Source organism: Notamacropus eugenii, chromosome 2, assembly GCF_028372415.1.
Source record: "Notamacropus eugenii isolate mMacEug1 chromosome 2, mMacEug1.pri_v2, whole genome shotgun sequence".
Taxonomy (NCBI): Eukaryota; Metazoa; Chordata; class Mammalia; order Diprotodontia; family Macropodidae; genus Notamacropus; species Notamacropus eugenii.
The window spans coordinates 307,841,612-307,865,914 of NC_092873.1; the positions used below are offsets into that span (position 1 = coordinate 307,841,612).

The following is a 24,303-nucleotide window of genomic DNA, read 5'->3' on the forward strand; positions in this document are numbered from 1 at the left end:
AGTCTGAAAACCCTGGCTTGTCACCTCCCCATGTGACCTGGAGCAAGTCGCCAAGTGACCAGGCTTCATTTTCCTTCTCTGTAAAATGAGGTCCTTTATCTGCTGCAAATCTCTGGTTGTGAATCTGAGTTGCATAACCTTTAGACTTCAGTTTCCTTATCTGTCAAAACAGGGGAATGGACTAGGTTGACCTAAGGTCCCTGTCCAGCTCCAACTCTGGTTATAACCCTAAGTCATAAAGCCTCTGGGCCTCAGTTTCTATTCAGAAAATTTTGAGGATTGGACTAAGATGACATTTTTAAGGGCCTGTAATTCTGGTTGTGATCCTATGTCACATAACCTTTGGGCCAGCATTAGAATCTGAACCTCAGTTTCTTCATCTGTAAAACTGGGCTGTTGATTCCAGCTCTAGACTTTGCATCCTATACTTCCCTCCCCTTGATGAACCCTTTCATTTTGCAGATGAAAAAGATGAGGCACAGAAAAACTAAACTTATCCAAAGTCACGTTGGTAGGAAGAACCTGGATTATAAAATCCTGGAAGTTAATGAAGATGGTGATGATAATAATCTAGAATTTTGCAAAAGTTCTTTACATGTGCATATTCATTTGATCCTCACAATAACCCTGTGTGTGGTAGGTCATTTTACAGATGAGGAAACTGAGGCAAGCAAAGGTTAAGAGACCTGTCCCCAAAGTCACTTTGAGAGAGCCAGAATCTGAACTCAACTCCTGTGACTCTACATAAATTCTGTACCCTTTACAATTCCTCTCTGATTTTGTAAGGTCCCCGTCATGTCAAGTCAAGCTCTGAGGGCCCCAGAGGTGTTCATAGTTCTTTAATGATTTAATGACATGCCTGAGGGGAAGGAAGCAGTCTGCCACAGACTACAATCAGTGGCTCAATCTGGCTGCTGGCCAACTTGAGGCTGCCTGTGTCCAGGTAAGCAGGGGTCCCAGCTGAGCCAACTCCCTGCCAGGAGGCCGAGAGGCAGGGAAGCCGGAGCAGTCCAGGGCCTTGAGCAAGCAGAAGTAGGGGGGCTCATCAGTGCTATGCTCTGTGGTGGTGCTAGACGTGGCTCCTGAAGGACCCTAAGCAGGGGCTGAATAAATATGTGAATGGCTAGGACTGAGGGCTCCCTCTTAGTGAGGAATAATGAACTCCAGGTCTTCTAGTCTTCTCAACTCTTTGATCCCAACGTGTACCGTTTTCCTCTGAGGTTCTCGACGAAGCACTGTGATTTTGATGGGGATCTCCTTGGGGAAGCCGTTCACATCAGCGGCCACTGTGGAAAACTGAGTCAGAGAGAGAAAGAAAGCGATACTAATTTCTCTCCCTTTCTTAATTCCCATTTTTTATTTCCCAAAGACCTCACATGCTAATTCTATTGCTACACCTCTTGTCCCCAGCATACTACCCCGCTCAGGTTTCTAACCTCCCCTGGTGTCTATTTCCTATTCCCCCACCCCCATTTTCCTCCCTTCATGCCCCAATAATCAATTATTCAATAAAACACTTATTAAATGCCTACTGTGTGCCAGGCACAGAGCAAAAAAGAGGTAAGTCAGTGTCCTCAAGAAGCTTATGCTCTATGAGGGGAGATTTGTGTGTGCTCTTTGGGGAGGGAGTGGGTAAGCTCTTGGTTAGCGGTGCCTGGCACACGATTCTTGTTCAGTCTTTTCAGTCGTATCTGACTCTTCATGAGCTCATTTGGGGTTTTCTTGGCAGAGATACTGGAGTGGTTTGCCATTTCCTTCTCCAGCTCATTTTACGTTTCCTTCTACATACAGCTCATGGAAACTGAGGCAAACAGGGCTAAGTGCTCAGGGTAACACAGCTAGTAAGCGTTGAAGATCATATTAGAACTCAAGAAGGATGGGTCTCTTCCTGACTCCAGGCACGGTGCTCTATCCACTGCCTACCACCTACCCTGGCTCTTAGTAGATATTTAATTAATAATTAGTAAGTGTTTGTTGAATGGCTGATTGAACAGCTATCTTATTCATTTCCCAGTATCTGCACAAATAGCCTAGAGCATTGCTTCTCAATTATTATCTGTGCTTGATAAGGGTGTGTGTGTGTGTGTGTGTGTGTGTGTGTGTGTGTGTGTGTGTGTGTGTGTGTGTGTGTGTGTCTGTGTCTGTGTGTCTGTGTGTCTGTGTGTGTGTGTGTGTTCACAGTGGCTGTGAGGATCCTCAAAGTCCTGGGTTTGAAAGCTTATTGTTGGTCCATAGATTAGGATGATAGATATTTAAAAACTAAAAGGGGCCTCAGAGAGCCTCATTTCATGGAGGAGGGAGCTGAGGCAGAGACAGCTTAAATGAACCTGCCTGAAGTTACAGAGATAGTAGGGAGCCCAAATATTATGCCCAAAGCTAAAATCTGGGTCTTGAGATTTCAAATTCCATACCCTTTACTTGACTTAGAGTAACAGTAAAAATAAAAAAGGGAAAGATTTTGTATGGGATGGGAGGAGAGTACAGTTAGGTGCCACAGGGGACGCTGGGGCTTGGAGTTCAAATCTGAACTCAGACACTTTACTGGGATTCTGAGAAAGTCACTTAAGCTCTGCCTGCCTCAGTTTCTTTATCTGTAAAATGAGAAAATAATACATTACCTTCCACCTGGGGTAATTGTGAAGAGGAAATGAGATATTTGTAAAATGTTTTGCAAATTTTAAAGGGAGATGTGTAAATCTATTATTCCAGCTTGGAAATGACCATGAAGTGAGATTCTGTGTGCCTGTCCCTCTCTGCAGTGGGAGCCTCCCTGTTCCCTTCCACTCTCCCCCTCCTCTCCAGGGATGAGGTGCCTGGGCTCACTTTATAGGGCTTGCACCATTTCCCTGGGCCTGCTGGGTTAGCAGCTCGGACGCTGATGTAATACTTGGTGTTTGGCTTCAGTTCCATGAGCTTGACAGTTGTGCCTATGATCTGGTTGAAGATCCAGGGGTGCAGTTTTTCCTTGGGCATCTCATTCTTCACCCTCTCTCTCCTTAGCTCCATCTCCTGCAGGACTACCTGGTAGAAACTCACCCGCTGCTTTCCCTGGCTCCTGTTCCAGGAGATCTGGGGGAAGAGAGAACCCACAAGGGCTTCCTCATACCTGGCCCATTCACAGTGCCTGACACATATGCCAAGTAAATGCTTAAGAATTGCTTGTTGACATGACTCCGTATGAGACAAAAACTCATGGAATCAGGATTCCAGAGCTAAAAGGAACCTCACAGGCCATCTATAGTTTAATTCCCTCAAGTTACAGATGAGGAAACTCAGGTCTACAGGAGTGAAATGACCTATAAGATGCTACCACAAAGGCCATCTAGCTCAGTCTCCTCATTTTAAAGATGAGGAAAGGCAGCGGATAGAGCACTGGCCCTAGAGTCAGGAGGACCTGAGTTCAAATTCAGCCTCAGACACTTACTAGCTGTGTGACCCTGGGCAAATCCCTTAAGCTAGATTACCTCCCCCCAAAATAAGGAAATAAATTAAAGGTGGGGAAACCCAGAGGAGGTTAAATGACTTGGCTATAGTCACACAGTAAACATCAGAGATGAGATCTGAATTCAGATCCTCTAACTCCACAGCCAGGAAGCTTTCCAGTTTGACTCTTAATATGAAATGTCACAAGGCTTTTTGTACCCTTGAACTTGACTTCAAAAGGATCATAGATCTAGCGCTGAAAGCAAACTCTGAAGTCAAGTAATTCAACCTATTTTTATTCATTTTACTGAAGGGGGAAACTGAGACCCAGAAAGGTTTCGTGACTTTACTTAAGGTCACACAGGCAGGCAAACAGTAGAGCTGGGATTTGAAGTCCTCAGATCCCAAATCCAACTCTCTTTCCTACTGTAGCAGCTACTTTTTGGGTCCTTCGCTGAGGCTAAAATTCTAAGCATGTTATTAAAAGGAAAATAGGACCATTATAATGCTGCACAAAGCTATTCATGTATAATTGTTTTATTTTTAATAGCAAAAAACTGGAGGGTAAGAAAGGACCCTAGAATACCAATAACATTGGAGAACGGCTCTATAAACTGGGGTTTGTGTTAATATAATGGAATCCTATTGAGCTATATAAAAATGACATGTGGAGAATATCCAGAAACTTGGGAAGGCTCATCCAATCTGATCATCACCAGGCGGAACAATCAGACCAGAGTTCCACGGCCTGCAGCAAACAATAGGAGACACAAACAGGTGCTGAGAAGGCAAGGAAACTTCACAAGCATAAAGACGCAGAACTGGAAAGAGGGGACCCAGGCCTACTCACTTATTATTGTTTCGCTCAAATTTACATTAGTATTTTTTCCAAGTAAAATATAAATTCAGATTTCAGGGTTTTTATTTGAGGATCAACTCCATATTTGGCTTGTTTTCTTTTGAGTGTTATTGTCTTCAATAATAATTATTTATTCCTAATAATTTTTAAAAGATTAATCCCCATTCTATCCAAGTTGCATGCACCCTGACTCTCTATCTCTTCCATTCAGGTATGTGTAACCCCTGAACCTCATTCATTCATTCTCCTGCTTACTCATTCATGTTTATTAATTTGCTGCCTAGTCAATGCCAAATCTTTCCCCGTTTCTTTAGATTGGAACCAAAAGATCTCCAAGGTCTCCCTATCTCATTCACTCATTTATTCATTTACTCATTCTTTCACTTCTTCATTCACTCATTCATTCATTCACTTATTCACTCACTCATTCACCCTCCCTTCGTGTACATCTGAGTTTTTTCCCTCCCCACCCCCATTCAGGCAGCATCACGCACCACAGCTGTGGAGTCACTGACAGTATGCTCACAGATGAAGGGGGCTTCAGGCACATCCACAACCACAGAAGACTCTGAGGGAGTCGAGGTGGTGTCTGCATCCATCTCGGGGTTGTCCAAATCCAGGGGGATGAAGTTTGGCTCCAGGGGCTTGGAATGGCTGGAACAGATGGACTGGTCCGCCATCTCATTGCCCTTGGCCAAGGAGGCCAAGCTGAGTTTGGTCAGCTGTCTTTCCAACAATTCTGAGATGATGCTGCTGCTGGGCTGGCTCGGGGAAAATTTGAATGGGTTCAGTGTGCTGGTGGGAAAGGGGGAGGTGCTGGTGTCTTCAGAACTAGACTCTTCAAACTCGAAAGGCTTACTAGGGAAAACAAAAAGAACAAAGCATGCTGGAGGTGACAGATGGGACCACCCTGGTCCATCCCATGGTTGGCTCAAAGAGGTCAATTTGAGCTCAAATCCACTCAGGTGAGATATTTGTAAAGTGCTGAACAGCGCATAGTAGGTGCTATATAAATGTTTATTCCAAGCAAGCATTTACCAGTTGCCTACTAAGTGCACTATATACTAACTAGGCACTGTAAATACAGAGGAAGTCCCTTGTCTTTAAATGGGTTTACATTTCAAGACCTATCTGGAAATAGGTAAATTGGAGCCAGATTGCAAAGGGTTTCAAATACCAAACTACTTTATCTTAGAGGCAATAGGACCTAGCTACTGAAGCTTCTTGAAAAGGAGTGATGAGGTCAGAGCTATGCTTTATTATGCTTTAGCATTATCAAGAAATGCACTAAGCAAGACATCTAGTAGGTGCCATTGGACTGAAGCAGTTGGAGGAAACCATGGTCTGTGTTTCTCATTCTGTATTCTATAATGATAGAACCCATTTTTCTCTTCCCCTTCTAGCTATAAGGCTTTTGCAGAGTTTAGGGGGAATCTGTCCTTCCAAGAATAGTTGACACTAGAAGGGAGATGAGACCAACTGGATGGAAAAAGATAAGATTACATGGTGGTGGAAAATAGGGGATGTTCAGGAAAATATATCAACCCCATCTCATCTGAATACAAACATTTCCTCTGTGGTCCCAAGAATCCAGGGAAGTGATTGCCTGTGGGTCAAAGAAATTGCTCCCTTTTGTAAAGGCTGCCCTATCCATTCCTAAGCCTTGTTCTTATATAAAGAGGGAAAGGAGGGAAGGCAACGGTCCTTACATTTCTTCTGAGTCTCCTTCCTCGACAAGGGTGGGCTTGGTGCATCTTGGGGAAACAGTGAACCCCTGGACAGAGAACCTCTGATCCACAGGTCTGTGAATGGGGAATGACTTCTTAAATCGACTGAATGAAACCTTCATGTTAGAAGAGTCTTCGTCCAAATCCTCCTCATCCTCCTCATCCACTCTCCAGAGGATTCCGGATGCCATCTCCCTTCACAAAGTCAGACCAAGAGGCTCAGTAACCAAGCAGGCTGGAAGCAGACACAAACTGTCAGTGGAGTCACTGCAGACCTTGATTTTGGGGAGGTGATTAGGGGGTGATGTCACCACAATACCAAACTGTAACAATTAGGTTTCCCCTGCTCCCTGATTGGTGGCTACTGTCATGATGTCACTGTAGATAGCCAGGACTAGGGACAGGTGGAAAGGAGAGAAATTAGAGGACCTGGGGATGAGAATGGGGATAAACTTGGGTGGGTGGGGAGGTGCACATTTAAAAAAGGGCAACTCTGGACTTTCTCCAAAATCTATGGATTTTTCTCATGCATGTGCACTTTTTTGGGGGAATTGGAAGATGTGTTGATTCATGTTGATGGTATAGGGAAAGAAATTCGGATCTAGGAATCAGAAGACCAGACTTTTAGTTTTTATTGTCATGAGCTGTAGGCAAGTCAGTTCCCTTTGGGCCTGTTTTATCATCATCACCATCACCAATGTCATCATAGCTAACATCGCTATAGGGCTTACTACGTGCCAGACATTGTGCTAAGCTCGTTCCAATTATTTCATTTGATCCCCACAACACCAGGAGTAGATGCTTTTATCCCCATTTTTACAGATGAGAAAACTGAGGCAAACAGGGTTAAGGGAATTGCCTAAAGTCACATAGCTAGGAAGTGTCCAAGACTGAATTTGAACTCAGGTCTTTCTGACTCCAGGCTCAGCACCCTATCCACTGCTCCATCTAGCTGCCCCTTCTCCATGTCTTCAGTGAGACGATTGGACTACAGATTAGGGGTCCTTAACCTGGGGAACTATGAATTTGTTTTTAAAAATATATTTTGAAAGGGGGTAGCTAGGTGACATAGTGAATAGAACACCAGCTCAGGAGTCAGACAGACCTGAGTTCAAATCCAGCCTCAGACACTTGACACTAGCTGTGTGACCTTGGGCAAATCACTTGACCCTGTTTGTCTCAGTTTTCTCATCTGTAAAAATGGGAATAGGAGCACCTATCTCCCAGGGTTGTTGCCTCACCTCCTGCCTCCAACATCTGTATCTATATAGACATATATATGCAACTATTTCAATAGACCTTGTAATCCAATGTAATTTATGTTTTAAAACACGCTTCTGAGAAGGAGTCTCTAGGTTGGGACCAAGCTGTGCCCAAGGAGTCTACAGGCACAAAAGCTATCAAAATGAGTCCTCCAACAGTGTGGCTGTCACTGTGTGCAATGTTCTCCTGGTTCTGCTCATTTCACTCAGCATCAGTTCATAGAAGTCTTTCTAGGAAAACCAGAAAATGTGTGGGCAACAAATGTTTGAGGACCACTGGACTTGAGAGCCGGTGGCAAAGTGGTCCTTCTAGAGCAGGGGTGGGAAACTGGCCGGCTGGAGGCTGCAGGTCCCCTAGCCCTCTTCTAGAGTCCAGATGACACCATTACTAGGACAGAAGGCTCCAGAAGAGGGAGGGTCTAGCACGTGCCATGCTCACCAGCTGAGCCTTCAGGGGCTCTGCCAGCACGAAAGTTACAAACGCGTGCCTAGCTGGGGCACCGCAGGACCCCCCATGGGTCTGAACCCCGGTCTTGACTTCTGTTGAACCTCTTTTCTCTTTGCCTCAACTTTTACGGATGGGACAAAACTGGATGCCAGAGTCTGTGCTGGGGGAGGGGGGGTTAGGGGTCCGCCTGCGGGGAGGGCAAAGCCCCCAGATGGTCCGCAAAGGGACCTCGAGTGCAGGGAAATGAGCACGTGGGGGAGGGAAGGAAAGAGGGATGGAAAGAGGGGAGGAAAGAAGAGGGAGGTGAGGGGGGAAGGGAGGACACGGGGCAGTCCAGGGAGAGGAGGGAGGGAAGCCTGGGGGTCAGCGGGATTCTGCGGCCCATCTGCTTTAGCAGGAAAGACCCGGACCCGGTCAGAGGAGCGGGGTTCGGATTCGCCTTCCCTCCGACCCCTGCGGCCTCGGAAGGCGCTCGGACCGACCCCCGCCCTCCTTCGCGGCCACGTGTCGCTGGCAGGCGGGAGGGTGGGGCCAGGCCAGGCCCGGCCGGCGCGGGCCAAGGAGGAGGTGCGGGCGCCGGAGCCGGCAGGACGCGGGGGGCTGGGCGGGCAGAGGCGCGGGGACGCCGCCAGCTGCTGGGGGCGGGCCTGGGGGCGGGGCGCGGGGCTCCCCTCTTCCGGCTTCCAGGATGGCGCAGAGTGCCCTGCTCCGCACCCCCGGCTAGGGCCGCAGGGCCGCAGGGATGCCCGGCCCCTCCGAGCCCTGTGGACGCAGCCCCCGGCCCCAGGATGGGGGTGCTCAGGGCGGGGCTGTGCCCGGGCCTCACCCCGGACATGCTGCAGCTGCTGCGGGGCATCGGCGTCCGGACGGGTGAGGGCCGGAGACCGGAGGGCCGGGGGAGGGGCGGCGGGGGCGGCCGGAGGGCCGGGGCCCGGATCCCGCCCGCGACACCGGCCTGCCCAGCGGGCCGCTGCGGTGGAGACGGCCGGACCGACGTCCGAGCGCCGCGGAGCCCGCCGCGAGAGTGACCGGGGGCGGCCCGCCCGCGGCTGGTATTGTTCGGTGGGTTAGGCCCAGGGGCCCGACCTTTCGCAGCCTCAGTGTCCCCATCTGTAACTTGGGGTCATGACGCCTCCTTCCCTGCAGAGATGTGCACGTTGTAAACCTGAAAGCACCCAGGCAGCACTAGGTTAAGGGTTAGGGTTATTGTTGTTAACATGTTTATGTTCATTGGGTTAAGACCTTTCTCAGCTTCAGATGAGTTGGTGAAGCGCTCTGCAAACTTTAAAGCGCTGTGTAAATGCTCATTTACTGTTCTAACACGGGGGTCTGATCGTGCTGTTCACTTGTTTCAGACCCATCTTCATGACTCCATTGGGGTGGAGTGGTTTGCCTTTTCGTTCTCTGGTTCGTTTGACAGATGAGGAAACTGAGGCAAATAGGGTTCAGTGACTTGCCCAGAGTCACATAGTAAGTGTTTGAGGTCGGATTTGAACTCAGGTCTTCCTGACTCCAGGCCTCGCAGTCTGGGCTGCCTCCTGGCCCAAGCAGATCTGATCCAGTGAGAACAATGCTTAGCCCTGGGCAGCTAGAACCCATTCAAGTCAAAGTGGTCAAATTCCGGCTCTCCCTTTTCCTCCCTGTGTGACCTTGGGTAAATTACTTGACTTCTTTAGGCCTCAGGGTCTTCATATGTGACTAGGTTGCTTTTTAAATCTATAATCCTAAAAAATCAAAACTTCAGTGTCCTCAGGTGTCAGTCAGCCAGGCCTGGAGTCAGGAAGACTCATCTTCCTGAATTCCAATCTGGCCTCAGACCCCTACTGCCTGCATGACCCTGGGAAAGTCACTTCACCCTGTTTCCTTAGTTTCCACATCTGTAAAACAAACTGAAGAAGAAAATGGCAAAACTCTCCAGTATCTCTGCCAAGAACTGTCAGCTGAATATGGCTGAAAGTTGACTGAACAACAAACATTTATTAAGCACTCTCTTGTGTGCCAAGAACTCAAGTGGGTGATATTAGCATTATTTACCTAATAGAGTCATGAAGAAGGTTTTTTTAAAAATTTTTATAAACTCTAAATAATAATGGCTCACATTTATACAACGATCTCATTTTCCCAAGTGCTACCTACACGTTATCGTCTTTATTTCTGTGAAGTAGCGCTATTATTACACCCATCTTTTGGATGAGCTCAGAGAATTTAAAACACTCTTATTAGGGTCACATAGCTAGTAAGTATCTCAGGTAAGATTTGAACCCAGATCTTCCTAAAGACAAATTCAGTGTTCAAATCGTGATTTCACACTATCTAGGACTAACTAGGGACAAATTTTATTACGTGTCAGCCTGGTCTAAGTTGTCTGGAGAGCAAAGATGTAAATCAATAGACTTCTTCCACATTCATCTTCCCCAGTGGAATTCATTGGCTCCTGGAAAAGAATTTTAGGTTAAATTTATTTTTATCCATTTAATTTAAAAAAAAATTTTTTTTACTGATAATTATTGTTTTTATGTCACATTCATTCCCTCCTCATCTCTGTCTTTTGGCTTCCCTGGTTTCCTTTAAGACTACGTTAAAATCCAGCTTCCTACAGGAAGCCTTTTTGAGGCATGTAGGTGCCATCTCCTTTTTCAGCTCATTTGACAAAGGAGGAAACTGATGTAAACAGCATTAAGTGACTTGCCTAGGGTTACACAGCTAGTGAGTATCTGTGGCAAAATTTGAACTCAGGTCTACTTGACTCCAGGAAGATATACCTAACCCTAATTAATTGTTGGAATAACATGATATAATAAGTTGTGGAACTGACTTGACTCAGTCGGTGTGGAGAGGGGCCAAACCACTGAGGAAGAGAGCAGGTCTGTGGGTTTTCTGCTGGGTGACCTCCTGGGGTTAGGGAGGTGGGTGGCTGGGTGGGTGGGGTCTTCACTTCCTCCATTCTCTGTCTCCTTTCAGTGGTAGATCTTGTCTCTGCAGACCTGGAAGAAGTTTCTCGGAAATGTTCCTTGTCTTATAAGGTGAGGGCAAGAATGCCTTTTTCTCTGGAGCTGAGCTTCTGTGCCTTAGGGTGTCCAGACCCCTGCCTGCCCAAAGGGAAGAAGAAGCTGGGGCAGAAGGAATAAGGAAGAGCCTGATCCCCTGTATCTTTGCATATTTTCAGAACTTTTACAAGCATATTTCTCTTTCAGAACTGAGAAAGTCTGCCTCCCTTCTTTTCAAAGGTGGGGGTCTATGAGTGCAGAATGTCAGATAGTGTTGATGTGTGTAATGGTTCTGTTGAATTGCTTTTTTCTTTTTTTTAAACTTGTTATACAGGATAACTCTCTGGGTAAAGGGAGTTGGAGGGAGGGTGAATCTGTTTTTGGATATAGATGTGATATAAAAATGGAAGGTAGCCATAAAAATAAGATAAAATTTTTAAAAATAAAATGTCTTCTGTTCCTGAACCTACCACTTCTGCTCTGTGTTGGAGGCAGGCCTTAGTTGCTGTGAGGAGGGTTCTGCTGGCTCAGTTCTCATCTTTCCCCTTCAATGGCGCTGATCTCTATGAAGAGCTCAAGACCTCCACTGCTATCTTGGCTACAGGCATTGCAAGGTGCGTTCTGGGAAAGGACCTGATCCCCAGGCTTAGCTTGACTTGAGTCTAGTCACTCCAGGTCTGTTTTCATAGAAGGGCTGTGTGGTCTGGGAGCGAAGGAAGAGGTGAAGAGAGGGTCAGTTCTGCCACTTTGTCCTGCCACAAGGTATGGCGTTAGACAGGCCAGTCATTGTTCTGCTGTTTCCATGTTTCCCCTGCAGACCTTCTGGAGGGCTAGGCCTGGGTTTTATGTATCTTTATATATCTTCACAGTGAATTACAGTCTAGTAGCTTTGAAAGAAAATAAATTTTAAGAAGAATAATCCCTGTCCCCAACTTCTCAATTCATGGACATGTCTTAGAGAATAAATAAGGTTAAATCCAGGGCTGAAATTATGTTATTTGTGCCTGTGTAGGTGGTGAAGTTGGAGGTGGGGAGCAGTTTGGAGAGGAGAGGGATTCATGCCATACTACCATGTGAAATTTGATAATATACAAAAAATAAGCCAAACATAAGCAAGGTTCATAGTGTCCCATAGGACACTATTCTCTTTTTTCATTGCTTTTATAAGGAGATGTTTTGATGTGTTGTTTTTTTTCCTCAGGCTCACCTCTTCTATAAAATAGGACTAAGAAATACTTCCTCATGGGGTAGATAAGGAAATATTCATGTTTGATGATATTTGTCCAGTTTATGACAAAAAAGAATTTACTTTTAAAGGACAAAAGGGAAGCTGGTCTGAGGGGAATGATGATTAGTTCCGTTTTAGACATACTGAGTTTGAGGTGACAATCGGACATCCTTCTCTGGGCGTTCTTTAAGCAGATGGAAAAACGAGGCTGGTAAATGTATAACAACTAATTCTCCAGAAAAAAAAAGGACAAACACTTTGAAGTTCAGTAGTGTTATTATACAGCTAGGTGGTACAGTGGATAGAGCACCAGGTGTGGAGTCTAAATTCAAAATGACCTCAGACATTGACTAGCTGTGTGACTCTGGTCAAGTCACTTCACCCTGTTTGCCTGAGTTTCCTTAGCTAACAAATGAGCTCGAGAAGGAAATGGCAAACTGCTCCAGTATCTGTGCCAGGAAAACCCCAAATGGGGTCACAGAGTTGGACACACCTGAAACGACTGGACAACAACATATTAAGTTTCTTCATCATTTTCTTAAGTGTAGACAGTTAACTAAATAATAACCCTGATTTGCAGCGCTTGCTGATTTCGGGGTATAAATGCCCACACTGAAAATTTAACCTTTGGCTCCCAGTTCTGAAACCTACGGAAAAGAAACCTGTATATTCTTTTCCTACCCCGGAGAGCAGATGAGTGAGTTTTTGTCTGTACTCAGAGGAGAGCAGAAAGGTCAGGTCAGAGTCTTGGGAGATAGTCACAAGAGTTCAGGCAGAGAAGATGGTTTTAGAATGAGAGGACCAGGTTGTCAGGCCATAGAAGCTGCAGAAAGGAAGAATTTTAAGGAATACTGTTAGACAGTCTTCAGTTCCTCAGAGAGACTTTGTAGGATGAAGACTGAGAAAAGACCATTGGATTTGAGGATGAGGAAGTCGCTTTTTGTAGAATCAAGAAAACCTGGATTCACATCCTGCCTTATTACTCTGGGTGACCCTCAGCTTTCTAATCTGTAAAATGCAAAGGTTACTCATGGCCTCTAAGATACCGTCTAGTATTAAACTATGACTTGAGGAAGGAGGTGGGAGGGGATTATTTCTTTCTTCTTTTTTACCCCATTTCCTGAAAAGATGATTCTCTCCTTGTCTCCCTTGCTGATAGCTTAGATAAGCTGCTGGACTCTGGCCTCTACACTGGGGAAGTCACAGAAATCACTGGAGCCCCAGCTAGTGGCAAAACCCAGGTATGATGTCAGAATTTTACCTCTTGTGGGGCCAGCTTCTGTACCAGGCACCAACATCACAGAGACATTCACGCTTCTTCCTGGGGAGAGGTGGAGGGGTGATCTGGTTTGTTTCTTCTCTGGGAAGGCGTATTTCCTTCCTCCTGGATCTAGAATTTCTATCCCAAACTTTGCCATCAGAAGTGTGGGTGTCAGCTGCCTGTGTAGGACTCTGGCTGCCCTTTTCCCATTGTGCCATCGGACTGTGCTCTGGGCCACCTTTCCTCACCCCAACAGCCTAATTTGTCTCAGGCCCAGTTTCTGCTAGTTAACCTGGAAGCAGGGGATACTTGTGTTGACAGGCAGACCAGCCACCTAATATCACATAAGCCCTTTGAGATTAGAGGTTGCTTTGCATCTGTCTTTGTATCCCATCCCATTGTACTGTGCCTGGTACATAATAGGAGTTTAATAGGTGCTTATTGACTGATAGTTAATTGAGCCGGTACTAACAATTTGTTATTCAAGGCTATGAGGCCCCTCAGATGATGGCGACAATGGAACAGACGTGGGTTTTGCCACAGGCAGCAACTCCAGAGGTTATATGAGTTGCTTGAGGTCTCAGACAGCTCTGTGCCCAATCACCCTGGCTACACAGGAAGGACTAGGGGAGTCTGGGAAGAGTTTGACAGACTCTCTGGAGGCCTGAGCTCCCCCCACCTCTTTCTTTCCATCACCCAGGTGTGCCTCTGTACAGCTGCCAACGTGGCCTACAGCCTGGGTCAGAATGTCCTGTACATCGACTCCTCTGGAGGTCTGACAGCCTCACGCCTCCTACAGCTGCTGCAGGCCAGGACTGAGGATGAAGAGGAGCAGGTCAGGGTGGGAAGGATGTCTCTACCTGGAAATCTCAGACCTGCAGTCTGTCTCTAGGCCTCCTTGGCACTGGTCCCTTCATTGTTCTGGGTCTCTATGTGGATAGAAACTCAGATACTTTCCCCTGTCATTTCTTCCAGAAGACTTTTAGCGTTCTTCTTGGAGACCCTAAACCTTGCTTTCAGGGCCTGGTGGTGCTTAGTCTCCCCCTTCTCATTGGTGTAAGTTTCCTCTGCCTTAGAGGCAGCTATGTGCCGCAGAGCATTGAGTGGTAGACTTGGAAGTCTGGAGAATCTGGCTTCAAATTCTGCCTCAATTACTTATTAACTGGGTGACCCTGGGCAAGTCATTTAACTGCTGCTTACCTCAGTTACTTCATCTGTAAAATGGGGATAATTATAACACCTCTCAGGGTTGTGATGAGAATGAAATGAGACAGTAACTGTAAAGTTCTTATCACAGTGCCTGGCATGAAGGAAGCACTATGTGTGCATGTACACATATGTGTATATACACATGTGTGAACGTATGCGTATGCATACATGCATGCACGTGTGTATATATAATACATACACACACGTAGTGCTTACTTTATGCCAAGCATTATGTTAAGTGCTTTACAGTCACTACTTCATACATACATACATATACATCATCATCATCATTATTGTTATAGAATTTACCAGCTGTGTGATCTGGGCCAAATCACTTAACGACTGCCTCAGATTCCTCATCTGTAAAAGGGGGATAATAACAGCTACCTCTGACAGAGCTGCTGTGAGGATCAAATAAGATAACATTTGTCTGGTGCTTAGCTAGTTGTAAAGCATGAAGTGTACGCTTGCCCCTGCTGTTCTGTGCCCCTGAAGCAGGGACTTTGGGACACTGATGCCTGTGTTTCTCCTTTTGACCAGGCAGGGGCCCTGCAGAGGATCCACGTGGTACGGGTGTTTGACATCTTCCAAATGCTGGACACATTGCAGGACCTCCGGGGTAGTATCTCCCAGCAGGTGAGCCCCCACCGGTGGTCCCATGAGAAGCATGGGAAGAGTTCTTATTGTTTTGTGTAGGTGATTGTCCAGTGAAAGGTCATTCTCTCAAATGACCAGCTGTACTTCCAGGATGGGCATTGTAGAATCCTAGAGTTTTAAAGCCGGAGGCTTTTGTAGAGGGCGTGCTAGTCCTGTGGAGGTCCAGAAGGAGAATGGAACTTGCCTAGGCTCACACACAGCTAGTCAGAAATAGAGCTCAGACTACTGCCCATCCCTCTTAACTCAGAATCTTTGAATCTTACTTATAAGGGACCACGGAGGGCCAGGCTTGTCCAACTGGCACCTGAACAAAAATCCTCTCTACAGTATACCTGAGTATATTGTCATCCTCTAGACTTTGTTTAAAAACCTTCGGAGAGAAGGAAGAATCTGCGCCTTTTTCCGTACTCTAGCTCCCCTTCTTGTGTTGTCTTCCCCAGTCAGAATATAAGCTTCTTGAGGGCAGAGACTCTCTTGCTGGCTTCTGTTTTTATTCTTAGCAAGTAGTAGTTTTGCCTGGTTTCAGGCAGACCAGGTAGTGCAGACTCTGGCCTGCCTAACTAATCCCAGTGCTCAATCCATTGCATCACCTTGCAGTGATATGCAGAGCATTGAGGATACAAATACAAAAGATAGTCCCTGTCCTCAGGTAGTTTATATTCTGATACAGGGATACCACATACCTGGTTGTGGAAGGGGGTTTTGGTCTGAAGAATCATGCAGGTGTTGGGTTGATATCTAGAGCAGTCAAATGACATTACCCCTTACCCCAACCAATGGTACTTTTAAGTGGAGCAAGAGGTAGAGAATTGTGGAGGAGAGGGGTACCTATGGCATTAGGTGTGAAGGTCTTTCTGAGTGTGGTCCAAGGAGTCAACTTAGGCAATATGGCGGGCTAGTTTGCATTCTCTCCGTTACTTAGCAGTTGAATGGATTCACTTTCCCAAGGCCTAAGGGTGTGGTGTTGAGAGTGCTAGGAAAGTTGAAAGGTGGAGAAAATCTGACCAGGGTGGCCAGCATGGCAAGAAGGAAGGTGAGTTGTTTTGTGGAAGTCAGCCATTAAGGAGGCCTGTTTTCCTAGGATGTCTGGGGCTGTAGGCATGAGGTAGGGACATGTCTCCCCTTCATTTTCCTCTTGTTAAGCAGCAGGTTTGTCCTGTAAAATTCATCCCCCACCCCAGAGGCTACTAAGGAAAGAAGGAGGATCATAGAACCATTTGTGCTGTCTTTTCCTTCTCTAGGTGACCAGTGCTTCAGGGCCAGTAAAGATTGTAGTGGTGGATTCAGTCTCTGCAGTAGTCTCCCCTCTTTTGGGGGGCCAGCATAGTGAGGGTGAGTAGTGGCAAGAAGACAATGGCATCCCATCCAGATTTTTGGTGAAAGCTTGGGGGATTTTATCCTTGAACCCCCTTTCTAGCCCTTTACACCCCATTCCACTCCCCACCTCCCAAACCAAACCATCTTTTCCTTTCCAAGGTTTGGCCTTAATGATGCAGCTTGCCCGAGAGCTCAAGACCCTGGCCCGGGAACTGGGAATAGCAGTCTTGGTAAGTTGAAACAGCAGTTAAGAGTCTGGTGGGCCCTAATTCCCTCTGGCTCACCTTGTCAGAGGGATAGGATTTGAGGTAGGTCAGTCAGTCAATAAGCATTTAGTAAACACCTTCTGTGTACCGTGACCAGTGCTAAGTGCTGGGGATAGAAAGGCCCAAGATTAGATTGACATCTCAAATGGCCCTACTGCCTGCCACAATTGTCTTGTGTTCATCTGAACGCTATATAATATAACCTTCCAAAGACTCAGAGGGCACCCACACCTTTTCTATAAGCAGCTAGATGGTGTGATGGATGATGGCTCTGTGTGTTAGACATTTTCCTAGCCATATAACGACAGGTCCAAACAGTAGTAAATAGTAATAAAAGATAAATAATGAACTATTTTCTTTACAAGTATTACTTGTGGCAAACTATACTGGCACCAACCAAGAATGCCAAGCCACTGGGCCAGATAGCCAGGGTTAGAATGATAGGATTTTAAGATTGGAGGCCCCTAGGTGCCTCAGAGGCACAGATGGAGTACTGGGCCTGGAGTAGGAAGACCTGAGTTCAAGTCAATCTCAGACGTTTACAAGCTGTGTGACCCTGGGCAAATCACCCTCTGCCTCAGTTTCTTTTTCTGTGAAATGGGGATGATATAGCACCTACCTCATAGGTTTGTCATGAGGATCAAATGACATTATGTAAAGTGCTTTGCAAACTTTAGAGTGCCATATAAATGTCTGGTGGTGGTGAGGGAGGTGGTGATGATGCAGAGAAGTGACCTGCTCTTTAGGAATATCACTTTGGCAGCCACATGGATATAAACAGCAAGCACCCCAACATACATAGGGGCCTGCTAACACAGGTTCTTAGATCTGTCTTTCTAATGCAACTTTTGAGGGGTCAACAATCACTTTAATGAAGCACATATATCATTCACTTAGTTCAGGGGAAAAAGTCAGCACCCTGAACTTTAGAGAAAATACAGAGAAACAAAAATCAGGAAGACAGGGCTTCCAGCTGTCTGACCATAAGCAGTACACACATCACAGATCAACAGACATCCAACTGTCTGACCATTACATATGTACATACATGCATAGTTACCACAGAGAGAAGCACCAACATCTGGGTTTTCCACCTTGGCGACTGCCCAGAGTCTCATCTGGCCAAACAAACGCTTCCAGTGAGTAAACCGCAAAGTAGAACCTCACTTCAGAGTATTTATGCATTTTTAGAGCCAGAAGGCATCGCAATGCTTAAGAACCTGTGCATTAGAAATTAACAAAAGGTGTGTGTGTGTGTGGGGGGGGCCCTCCCCCCCAATCAAGCTTTCCTTAAAGGGCCAGCCTCTGAATGGGTGGGGAAGATCTTTAGCTCTCTGATTAGCATTACAAAGAAAGAATTGGGAGAGGGGAGAGGCTTGAGGCCAGGAGACCCATGATGCTAGTGTTGTAATAGACTAGGCTAGAGGGGATGGAGGGCCTGAGCTTGAGTGGCCACTGGGTGAATGTAGGCCAGAGAAGGGCACATACGGGAGTGGGGTGGGCAGAATGGACAAGATGTGGTCAGTGATTGATTGTGGGGGATGTTACAAGGATCAAATGAGAGAATTTGTATAAAGTGCTTGGGAAGTCTCGAACCAGTATATGGTAGCCATTATTAGGAATTGCTGTGGTTACTTAGTCCCCCAAGCCAGTAAAAATTCAGTGTCTTTTAAGGACAACTAAGCTAGTCTACACTGTTCCTAGTACACTTCAGGGTGACCTCTAATGAGGGAAGAGATGGATGAGAATTGGTCTTTTCTGTTGAAGGTGACTAACCACGTGACCAGGGAGCGAGAGAGTGGGAAGCTGAGACCTGCCCTGGGACGATCTTGGAGTTTTGTCCCCAGCACCCGGGTGTTCCTGGAAGCCCAGGAAGGGTCCAGAGCCCCAAATAGCTGCCGTGTGGCCTCTCTGAGCAAGTCTCCACGACAGGTGAGGGGGTACAGGTGGGGAATCTGTGACGTTACCCATTCCCCCTGTTGCCCCTCTATTTTCTGTACTGATGGTTTGGGAAACATTCTGGAATCCTTGGCCCACTTGGCTTTCAGGGTGGGTAAGAGAGGATGGAGGTCAGAGGTTAGAGCAGTTTCTTCAGAGGGAGGGCTTCCCCTACCCAGGCAGGCCACTTAACCTTAACTATTTGCCTCAGTTTCCTTATTTTTAAAATGGGCACAATAATAACCCCTGCCTCCCAAGATTTTTGTGTGGACGAATAGATAAAGTTGTAAAAGGCACTTAGTAGGTGCTTAATAAGTACTTATTCCCTTCTTACCCCTTTCCCCTGGTGTTTTGTGACATCATGCACTTACTCATTCCTTCATCAGTTTGTCAAGCATTCATTTATTAAGCATTAAGTATTTTCCTTGGAGGATACAAAGATGGACTCTGTGTGGTCCCTGCCCTCAAGAGATTTAAGGAAGTTGTGCATAAAAAGCTTCTAGTACCAATAGATGATGATCTGTGTGTGGAGGAGATCCAAAGTTCTAGAAATGTCCTGAGGGAAAGATAGACTGGGGATAGTGGAAGGTAGAGGCTGAAGGAGGGAGGCTGGGGGAGAAGTGCCAGGGGAGGGGGGTGGCCTTTGAACTGGGACTGAAAGGATGGCTAGTTCTTTTTTTATATTTTTATTCTGAGATAACAAACACTAGAAAGCATAGACATTTACTTAAAGGCAGTAAGATAAAAGAAGAGGATGGCACATGAAGCTGCAGTATCTCTGTTTTGTACAATTTGCTTTTCTACTTGAGCATATTATAAAACCCACTTGTAGCTTTCAAAGCTGTCCTGCTGCTCTGGGCTTCTTTCTGGCCCTTCCTTCTGTTCTTTTCTCTGCATTTTATAAAAATAGACCTCAATAGACCTTTTTCCCCCTCCTTCTTTTATGGAGGGCTACCCTATGTGTATTGTGGGAAGCTAGGTGGTGCAATAAATAGTGCTGGCCCTGTAGTTGGGAGGAGCTGAGTTTTAATTCAGCCTCAGACACTTCCTAACTGTGTGACCCTGGTCAAGTCACTTCACCCTGTTTACCTCAGTTTTCTCATCTGTCAAATGAGCTGGAGAAGGAAATGGCAAACCACTCCAATGTCTTTGCCAAGAAAACCCCAAATGGGGTCATGAAGAGTCTGACATGACTGAAACAACTGAAAAAGAAAAATGTCTCTTTTCCCTTGACCTTCTAATCCTCAATTCTTCTGGGGACAAAAAAAAAAAACCAGAAGAAAGAAAAGCAGTAAATAAAAATTTCAGCAGGTGAGAATAGTAGGGAAGGTATTCCAGAGAGAAGACACATCATGAAACCCAGGGTCTGGCATACAGTAGGAACCTAATAAATGCTTGTTGCCTGGCAAACAAAGGCACAGGAAGCTGAAAAGCACATTGCAAGTCAGTTACTTTGGCTAGAACTTAGGGTACATGAAGAGAAGGAAGGTAAGAAAAAATGGCTGGAAAGGCAGGTTGGAGTTGCATCATTTCTCTGCCCCTTGCCTCAGTTCTCCCTCTTGTCCCCTAAGGGGTTCTTCACCTTTCTTGTATTCTGGACCCTTTGGGCAGTCTGGTGAAGCCTGGGGACTCCTTTTAATCATGTTTTTAAATGCATCAAATACAGAGGAAAGCAATTATGTTGAAGTACAATTGTCATAATAGTTTCTGAAAGTTCACAGGTTCCAAAAACTTGTGTGCTAAAGTAAAATTTTTTTCCCTTTTAATTATAATACACTGATGCCATTTGTCTTTATAGTGGCCATTCCTTGCTCTCTGTAGATCAGGAATTCCTTCTCTTAAATCTGTGAATAGATTTCGGGGTGGGGGGGATGGAGGAGGCTGTGTGCATGAATTTAGTTGGGAAAATACTTCTTTATTTTTTTACTAAAGTTTGGCTGAAAAACTGATTATTTGAAAACATGATTCCAAGAAGGGGTATGCCATAGGCTTCACCAGACTTTGACAGAAGGGTCCATGATACAAAAAAGGTGGTCTAGATGGAACCCTCCCTTAAGAATTTCTCCCTAGTTATTTCTTATATAATTTGATTAACAGCATTTACAGCTTGTCCTGATTAGTGGGACTAGTGAATCCCATGAAGTGGTTGTGTGTATTTGTATTATTAGCACTATTTGAAATTGTAATTATGTAAAATAGGTCATTGGTTCCAACCCAGTGGAAATATGCAGTGTACATTTGAATAATGTGACTGTTTCTTTGTACTAATCAGGACCTGGCTGTATTCTGTCAGGGGGCACCTTTGGTAATTGAGAGGTGTTTGGTTAACCATGGTTTGGAAGGCCTGTCCCAGTAACTCCTAGGTAGGCTGTGGTTCTCCTACAGAGCTTCGTAAACTTTTTCCACTCATGACCCCTTCCAGTGCTTCTTAAAACTGTGGGTTGAAACTCATGACCCGCAGTTTAAGAAGCGCTGCCGAGAGGATTGAATGGAGGCCTTCAAGGGACTGGACAAAGACCCTGTGTCTCAGTGACAGGAATAGAAACAGTGCCCTAAGAGTTAAAATAATATCGACTGACTTTGTGAAGCTCTTGGTGCCCTAAAGTCTCCCCTTACCACAAAATTTCCCCTTATCCTGGACTATAAAATTCCCTGTCCCCACCCCTCATCCTGGGCAATGGGGTTTCCTTATCTTGTGTCATTCATAGTCATCCTGTGCCGCAAGACTCACCCTAGATCTCCAACCCCCAAAGGAAACCCTAATATCATCCTATATAAGTCTGGTCCTTTTCCTTTATCATTGCCTTTGTTTACCTCCTTGCTAAATCTTAGGTCTGCTGCTTTTGGGTCAATAAAGCTCCCTATGGCTACCGAGAAGGTCTAAATTCATCCACATTTTGAACTAGCTCTCCCATGTCTCTTCAACATTAAGGTCTTGAGCATTGTTGATCAATATTTTCTCTGCATTTCAACAAATGTTTTTAAAGTTTGCAGCATACAAGACATTATGTAGGAGATGTAGAAACAAAAATAACACAGGCCATGCCCTTAAGGAGGTTGTATTCTAGTGGAAGGATAAAGTCTGTGCACAGATAAGTGAGAGAGAGAAAGAGAGAGAGAGAGAGAGAGTGTTTATGTGTGTAAGTTGGGGGAATCAGAAGTGGCATTTGTGCTTGAGTCCCTAGGAAAGCTACAGATTTTAAGGGGCAGCATAAAGTAATGACTGGAATACCAGATTTGCAATTAGAAAGATCTGGATTCATATCCTGTCTCATGCCCTAACTAGCTACGTTACCCTGAGCTAACCTCTCGACTTCAGTTTCTTCATCTATAAAATAATAATAATAAAATAGTATTTATATGATGCTTTATATAGAATCCTCACTACACCCCTGGAAGGTAGGTACTGTTATTATCCCCATTTTACAGATAAAGAAATTGAAGGGGGAAAAAGGTAAAGTGATTCTCCTGGGATTGGAACTCTGGTCTTCTAATTCCAAGTCCTGCACTCTATCCAGTTCATTACCTGCCTGACTAAAAGGAGGGGGCGATAGGTCCCTTCCACTTCCAAATCTGTGATCCTGTGAGAGTAATTTAGGCATGGGGACAATCTGAAGGCAGAATATGAAATGCTCCAACAGTGAGTAGATCAGCTTTGACTGGGGTGTAGTATCGGTAAAGGTGAATAACACAAAATAAGTCTGGAAGGGTAGACTAGAGCCAGATTATGGAGAGCTACGTGTATGGTTCTTCTCCTTTAAGTAGCCTTTATTCTTCTCTATACTAACTAACACACAGTGATAACACACTGCTCTACAATAAACATAATTTAGCCAGTCGTCACAGTTACCTATATTTATAGGCAAACTGCATTCCCTTTGCAGTTGGTCTTTGTACTGAAGGCGAGGCTCCCACATTCTCACCTTTTGCTATGTATATGCTATGAATTATTCATGAATGGGTAGAGGGAGGTGGGGTACCTCACTTTATATTTTTATCAGCTTTAACTATGGCTACTCACTTCTCAAAGGACTGAAGAAGAAATTACTAGGTTATCATTCCAGGCTCTGGCCTATCCTGTAGGTAGAGCACTGGATTTGGGGGCCAGGACCCAAGTTCAGGTCTCTGCTCTTCCCCATGTGACTTTGGGCAATTCATTTAACCTCTGCTGGCCTCAGTATGCTCATCTGTCAAAATCGAAATTGAACTATAATGAATTCCCAGGTCTTTGTACTTCCAAATCCATACCCTTTAATCCCACGATTCTATGATATTGGGCAGATTTGTCTCTTCCAGCTAGATCTGGAGATGATAATAATGATAGCCAGTATTTATAAAGTGCTTATTGTGTCAGGCACTATGCTAGGAGCTTTACAATATTACCTCATTTGATTCTCACAACAACCCTGGGAGGTAGGCACTGTTATTATGCCCATTTTATAGAAAAGGAAATGGAGGGAAACAGAAGTTTAGTGACTTGCCCAGAGTCACCCAGCTAGTATATCTAAGGCTGGATTTTAAGCACAGATCTGCCTGCCTCGGCCTGGCACTATCCACTGAGCCACCTTCACAAATATATCAAAGTGCTTCTGGTGAAAGGGGCTACATCCTTGGGTTCCTTAGATCAGGAGTTAATTCTTCTCTGTCCTCCTTTTAGCCCACAGGAATCAAGGAGGTAGTAGACATCGGAAGCTGTGGGACTCCAGAACGGTGTTCCTCGTTAGAAGGGAGCAAGCCTTAATCATATCACCTCTTTGGAACATGGGGAAGGCTTGAAGGCTCCTAGTCATCTGATTCCCAGAGAGGAAACCAGCAGTCACAAAGAAGACAGAGAAAGCATAGGATAGTCTGGATAAAGTGCTGAACTGGGTCTGAGGAAGGAAGACCTGAGTTTGAATCTTGTTTCTGATACTGTGAACATGGGCAAGGGGCTTCCCCTCTCTGGGCCTGTTTCCTGGGTTGGAAGAGATGATCTCTGAGGTCCCTTCCCATTCTAAATCTGTGATCTGTGCCCCATGTAACTGCTACAGTAAAAGGTGACTTTGTCCTGAGGCTGGAGAGTCTGACTTAACTCCAGGGGATGCAATGAGACCTCAGCATCATTCCTTGTAGGAGGTAACAGAGCTGCAGGGGAGTGAGACAATCTAAAGTTGATACTTGAACCTTACCTTGCTTGGGTTCTGTCATTCCTCTCTGTCTCTGAAAGCCACTGGCTGAAATTAGCTCATCTTTGGCACCCTTGGAAAGATGAACCAAAAGTTAGATACTTGAGTCTTGCCACCAAGGGTCATAATCAGTCATTTATATGCCATGTCACCTCCACTGTGCCTCAGATTCCCAAAATTGTAAACCAAGCCTTTCATACCACTGAGAGGAGCTGCTTCAAAATGCTACAGATGGAAACAATTCCTTACCTTTGTCCCTGTCCTAAATAACAAGAAAGAAATCTAGTAAGTGGCTCTGACCCAAAGCCATCTAATTTCCCCCTATGATATGTGTATGTGTTTCTCCCTGTGAGGTCCCCACAAGACCTGTTTCCTCCTTTTGCCTCTTCTGACTGATTTGATAAAACACACCTGCATGTGTCCCTGCGCTAAGGCACAGGTGAGAAGCCTAGTTCTCTGTTTTCCCAGGGATATAATTTAACAAGGAGAATAGATGTGATCTGCTGGTGGTGAATCCAGCCACCTGTTTAATATACATGGTACCCTAGGGGGCCCC

General features: G+C 45.5%; 2 protein-coding genes across 2 annotated transcripts; one reads left to right on the top strand and one right to left on the bottom strand.

Annotated features, from left to right (window-relative positions):
• Nucleotides 1-818: 818 nt before the first annotated feature.
• On the bottom strand, nucleotides 819-6,281 carry FNDC8 (fibronectin type III domain containing 8). The gene is made up of 4 exons (XM_072644943.1): nucleotides 5,992-6,281; nucleotides 4,777-5,140; nucleotides 2,824-3,069; nucleotides 819-1,296 (listed from the first exon to the last, which is right to left on the bottom strand). The coding sequence occupies exons 1-4, from the start codon at nucleotides 6,198-6,200 to the stop codon at nucleotides 1,144-1,146; spliced, it is 972 nt and encodes a 323-aa protein (XP_072501044.1). The 5' UTR covers nucleotides 6,201-6,281; the 3' UTR covers nucleotides 819-1,143.
• A 2,077-nt stretch (nucleotides 6,282-8,358) lies between these two features.
• Nucleotides 8,359-23,634, top strand: RAD51D (RAD51 paralog D). Its single transcript, XM_072644942.1, has 10 exons — nucleotides 8,359-8,589; nucleotides 10,681-10,742; nucleotides 11,202-11,320; nucleotides 13,094-13,175; nucleotides 13,896-14,030; nucleotides 14,945-15,040; nucleotides 16,303-16,393; nucleotides 16,538-16,608; nucleotides 18,412-18,576; nucleotides 23,240-23,634. The coding sequence occupies exons 1-10, from the start codon at nucleotides 8,508-8,510 to the stop codon at nucleotides 23,321-23,323; spliced, it is 987 nt and encodes a 328-aa protein (XP_072501043.1). The 5' UTR covers nucleotides 8,359-8,507; the 3' UTR covers nucleotides 23,324-23,634.
• Nucleotides 23,635-24,303: the final 669 nt, after the last annotated feature.

What these genes read in the sequence shown, in the direction of transcription:
- FNDC8 (XM_072644943.1), bottom strand. Translation starts at nt 6,200, where the DNA reads ATGGCATCCGGAATCCTCTGGAGAGTGGATGAGGAGGATGAGGAGGAT. An exon ending in TCAGTGACTCCACAGCTGTG is followed by an intron (nt 3,070 to 4,776) that starts GTGCGTGATGCT and finishes CTCTTCCCCCAG; the next exon opens with ATCTCCTGGAACAGGAGCCA. An exon ending in AATGGTGCAAGCCCTATAAA is followed by an intron (nt 1,297 to 2,823) that starts GTGAGCCCAGGC and finishes TCTCTGACTCAG; the next exon opens with TTTTCCACAGTGGCCGCTGA.
- RAD51D (XM_072644942.1), top strand. Translation starts at nt 8,508, where the DNA reads ATGGGGGTGCTCAGGGCGGGGCTGTGCCCGGGCCTCACCCCGGACATG. An exon ending in TTGGCTACAGGCATTGCAAG is followed by an intron (nt 11,321 to 13,093) that starts GTGCGTTCTGGG and finishes CCTTGCTGATAG; the next exon opens with CTTAGATAAGCTGCTGGACT. An exon ending in GGGGTAGTATCTCCCAGCAG is followed by an intron (nt 15,041 to 16,302) that starts GTGAGCCCCCAC and finishes TTCCTTCTCTAG; the next exon opens with GTGACCAGTGCTTCAGGGCC.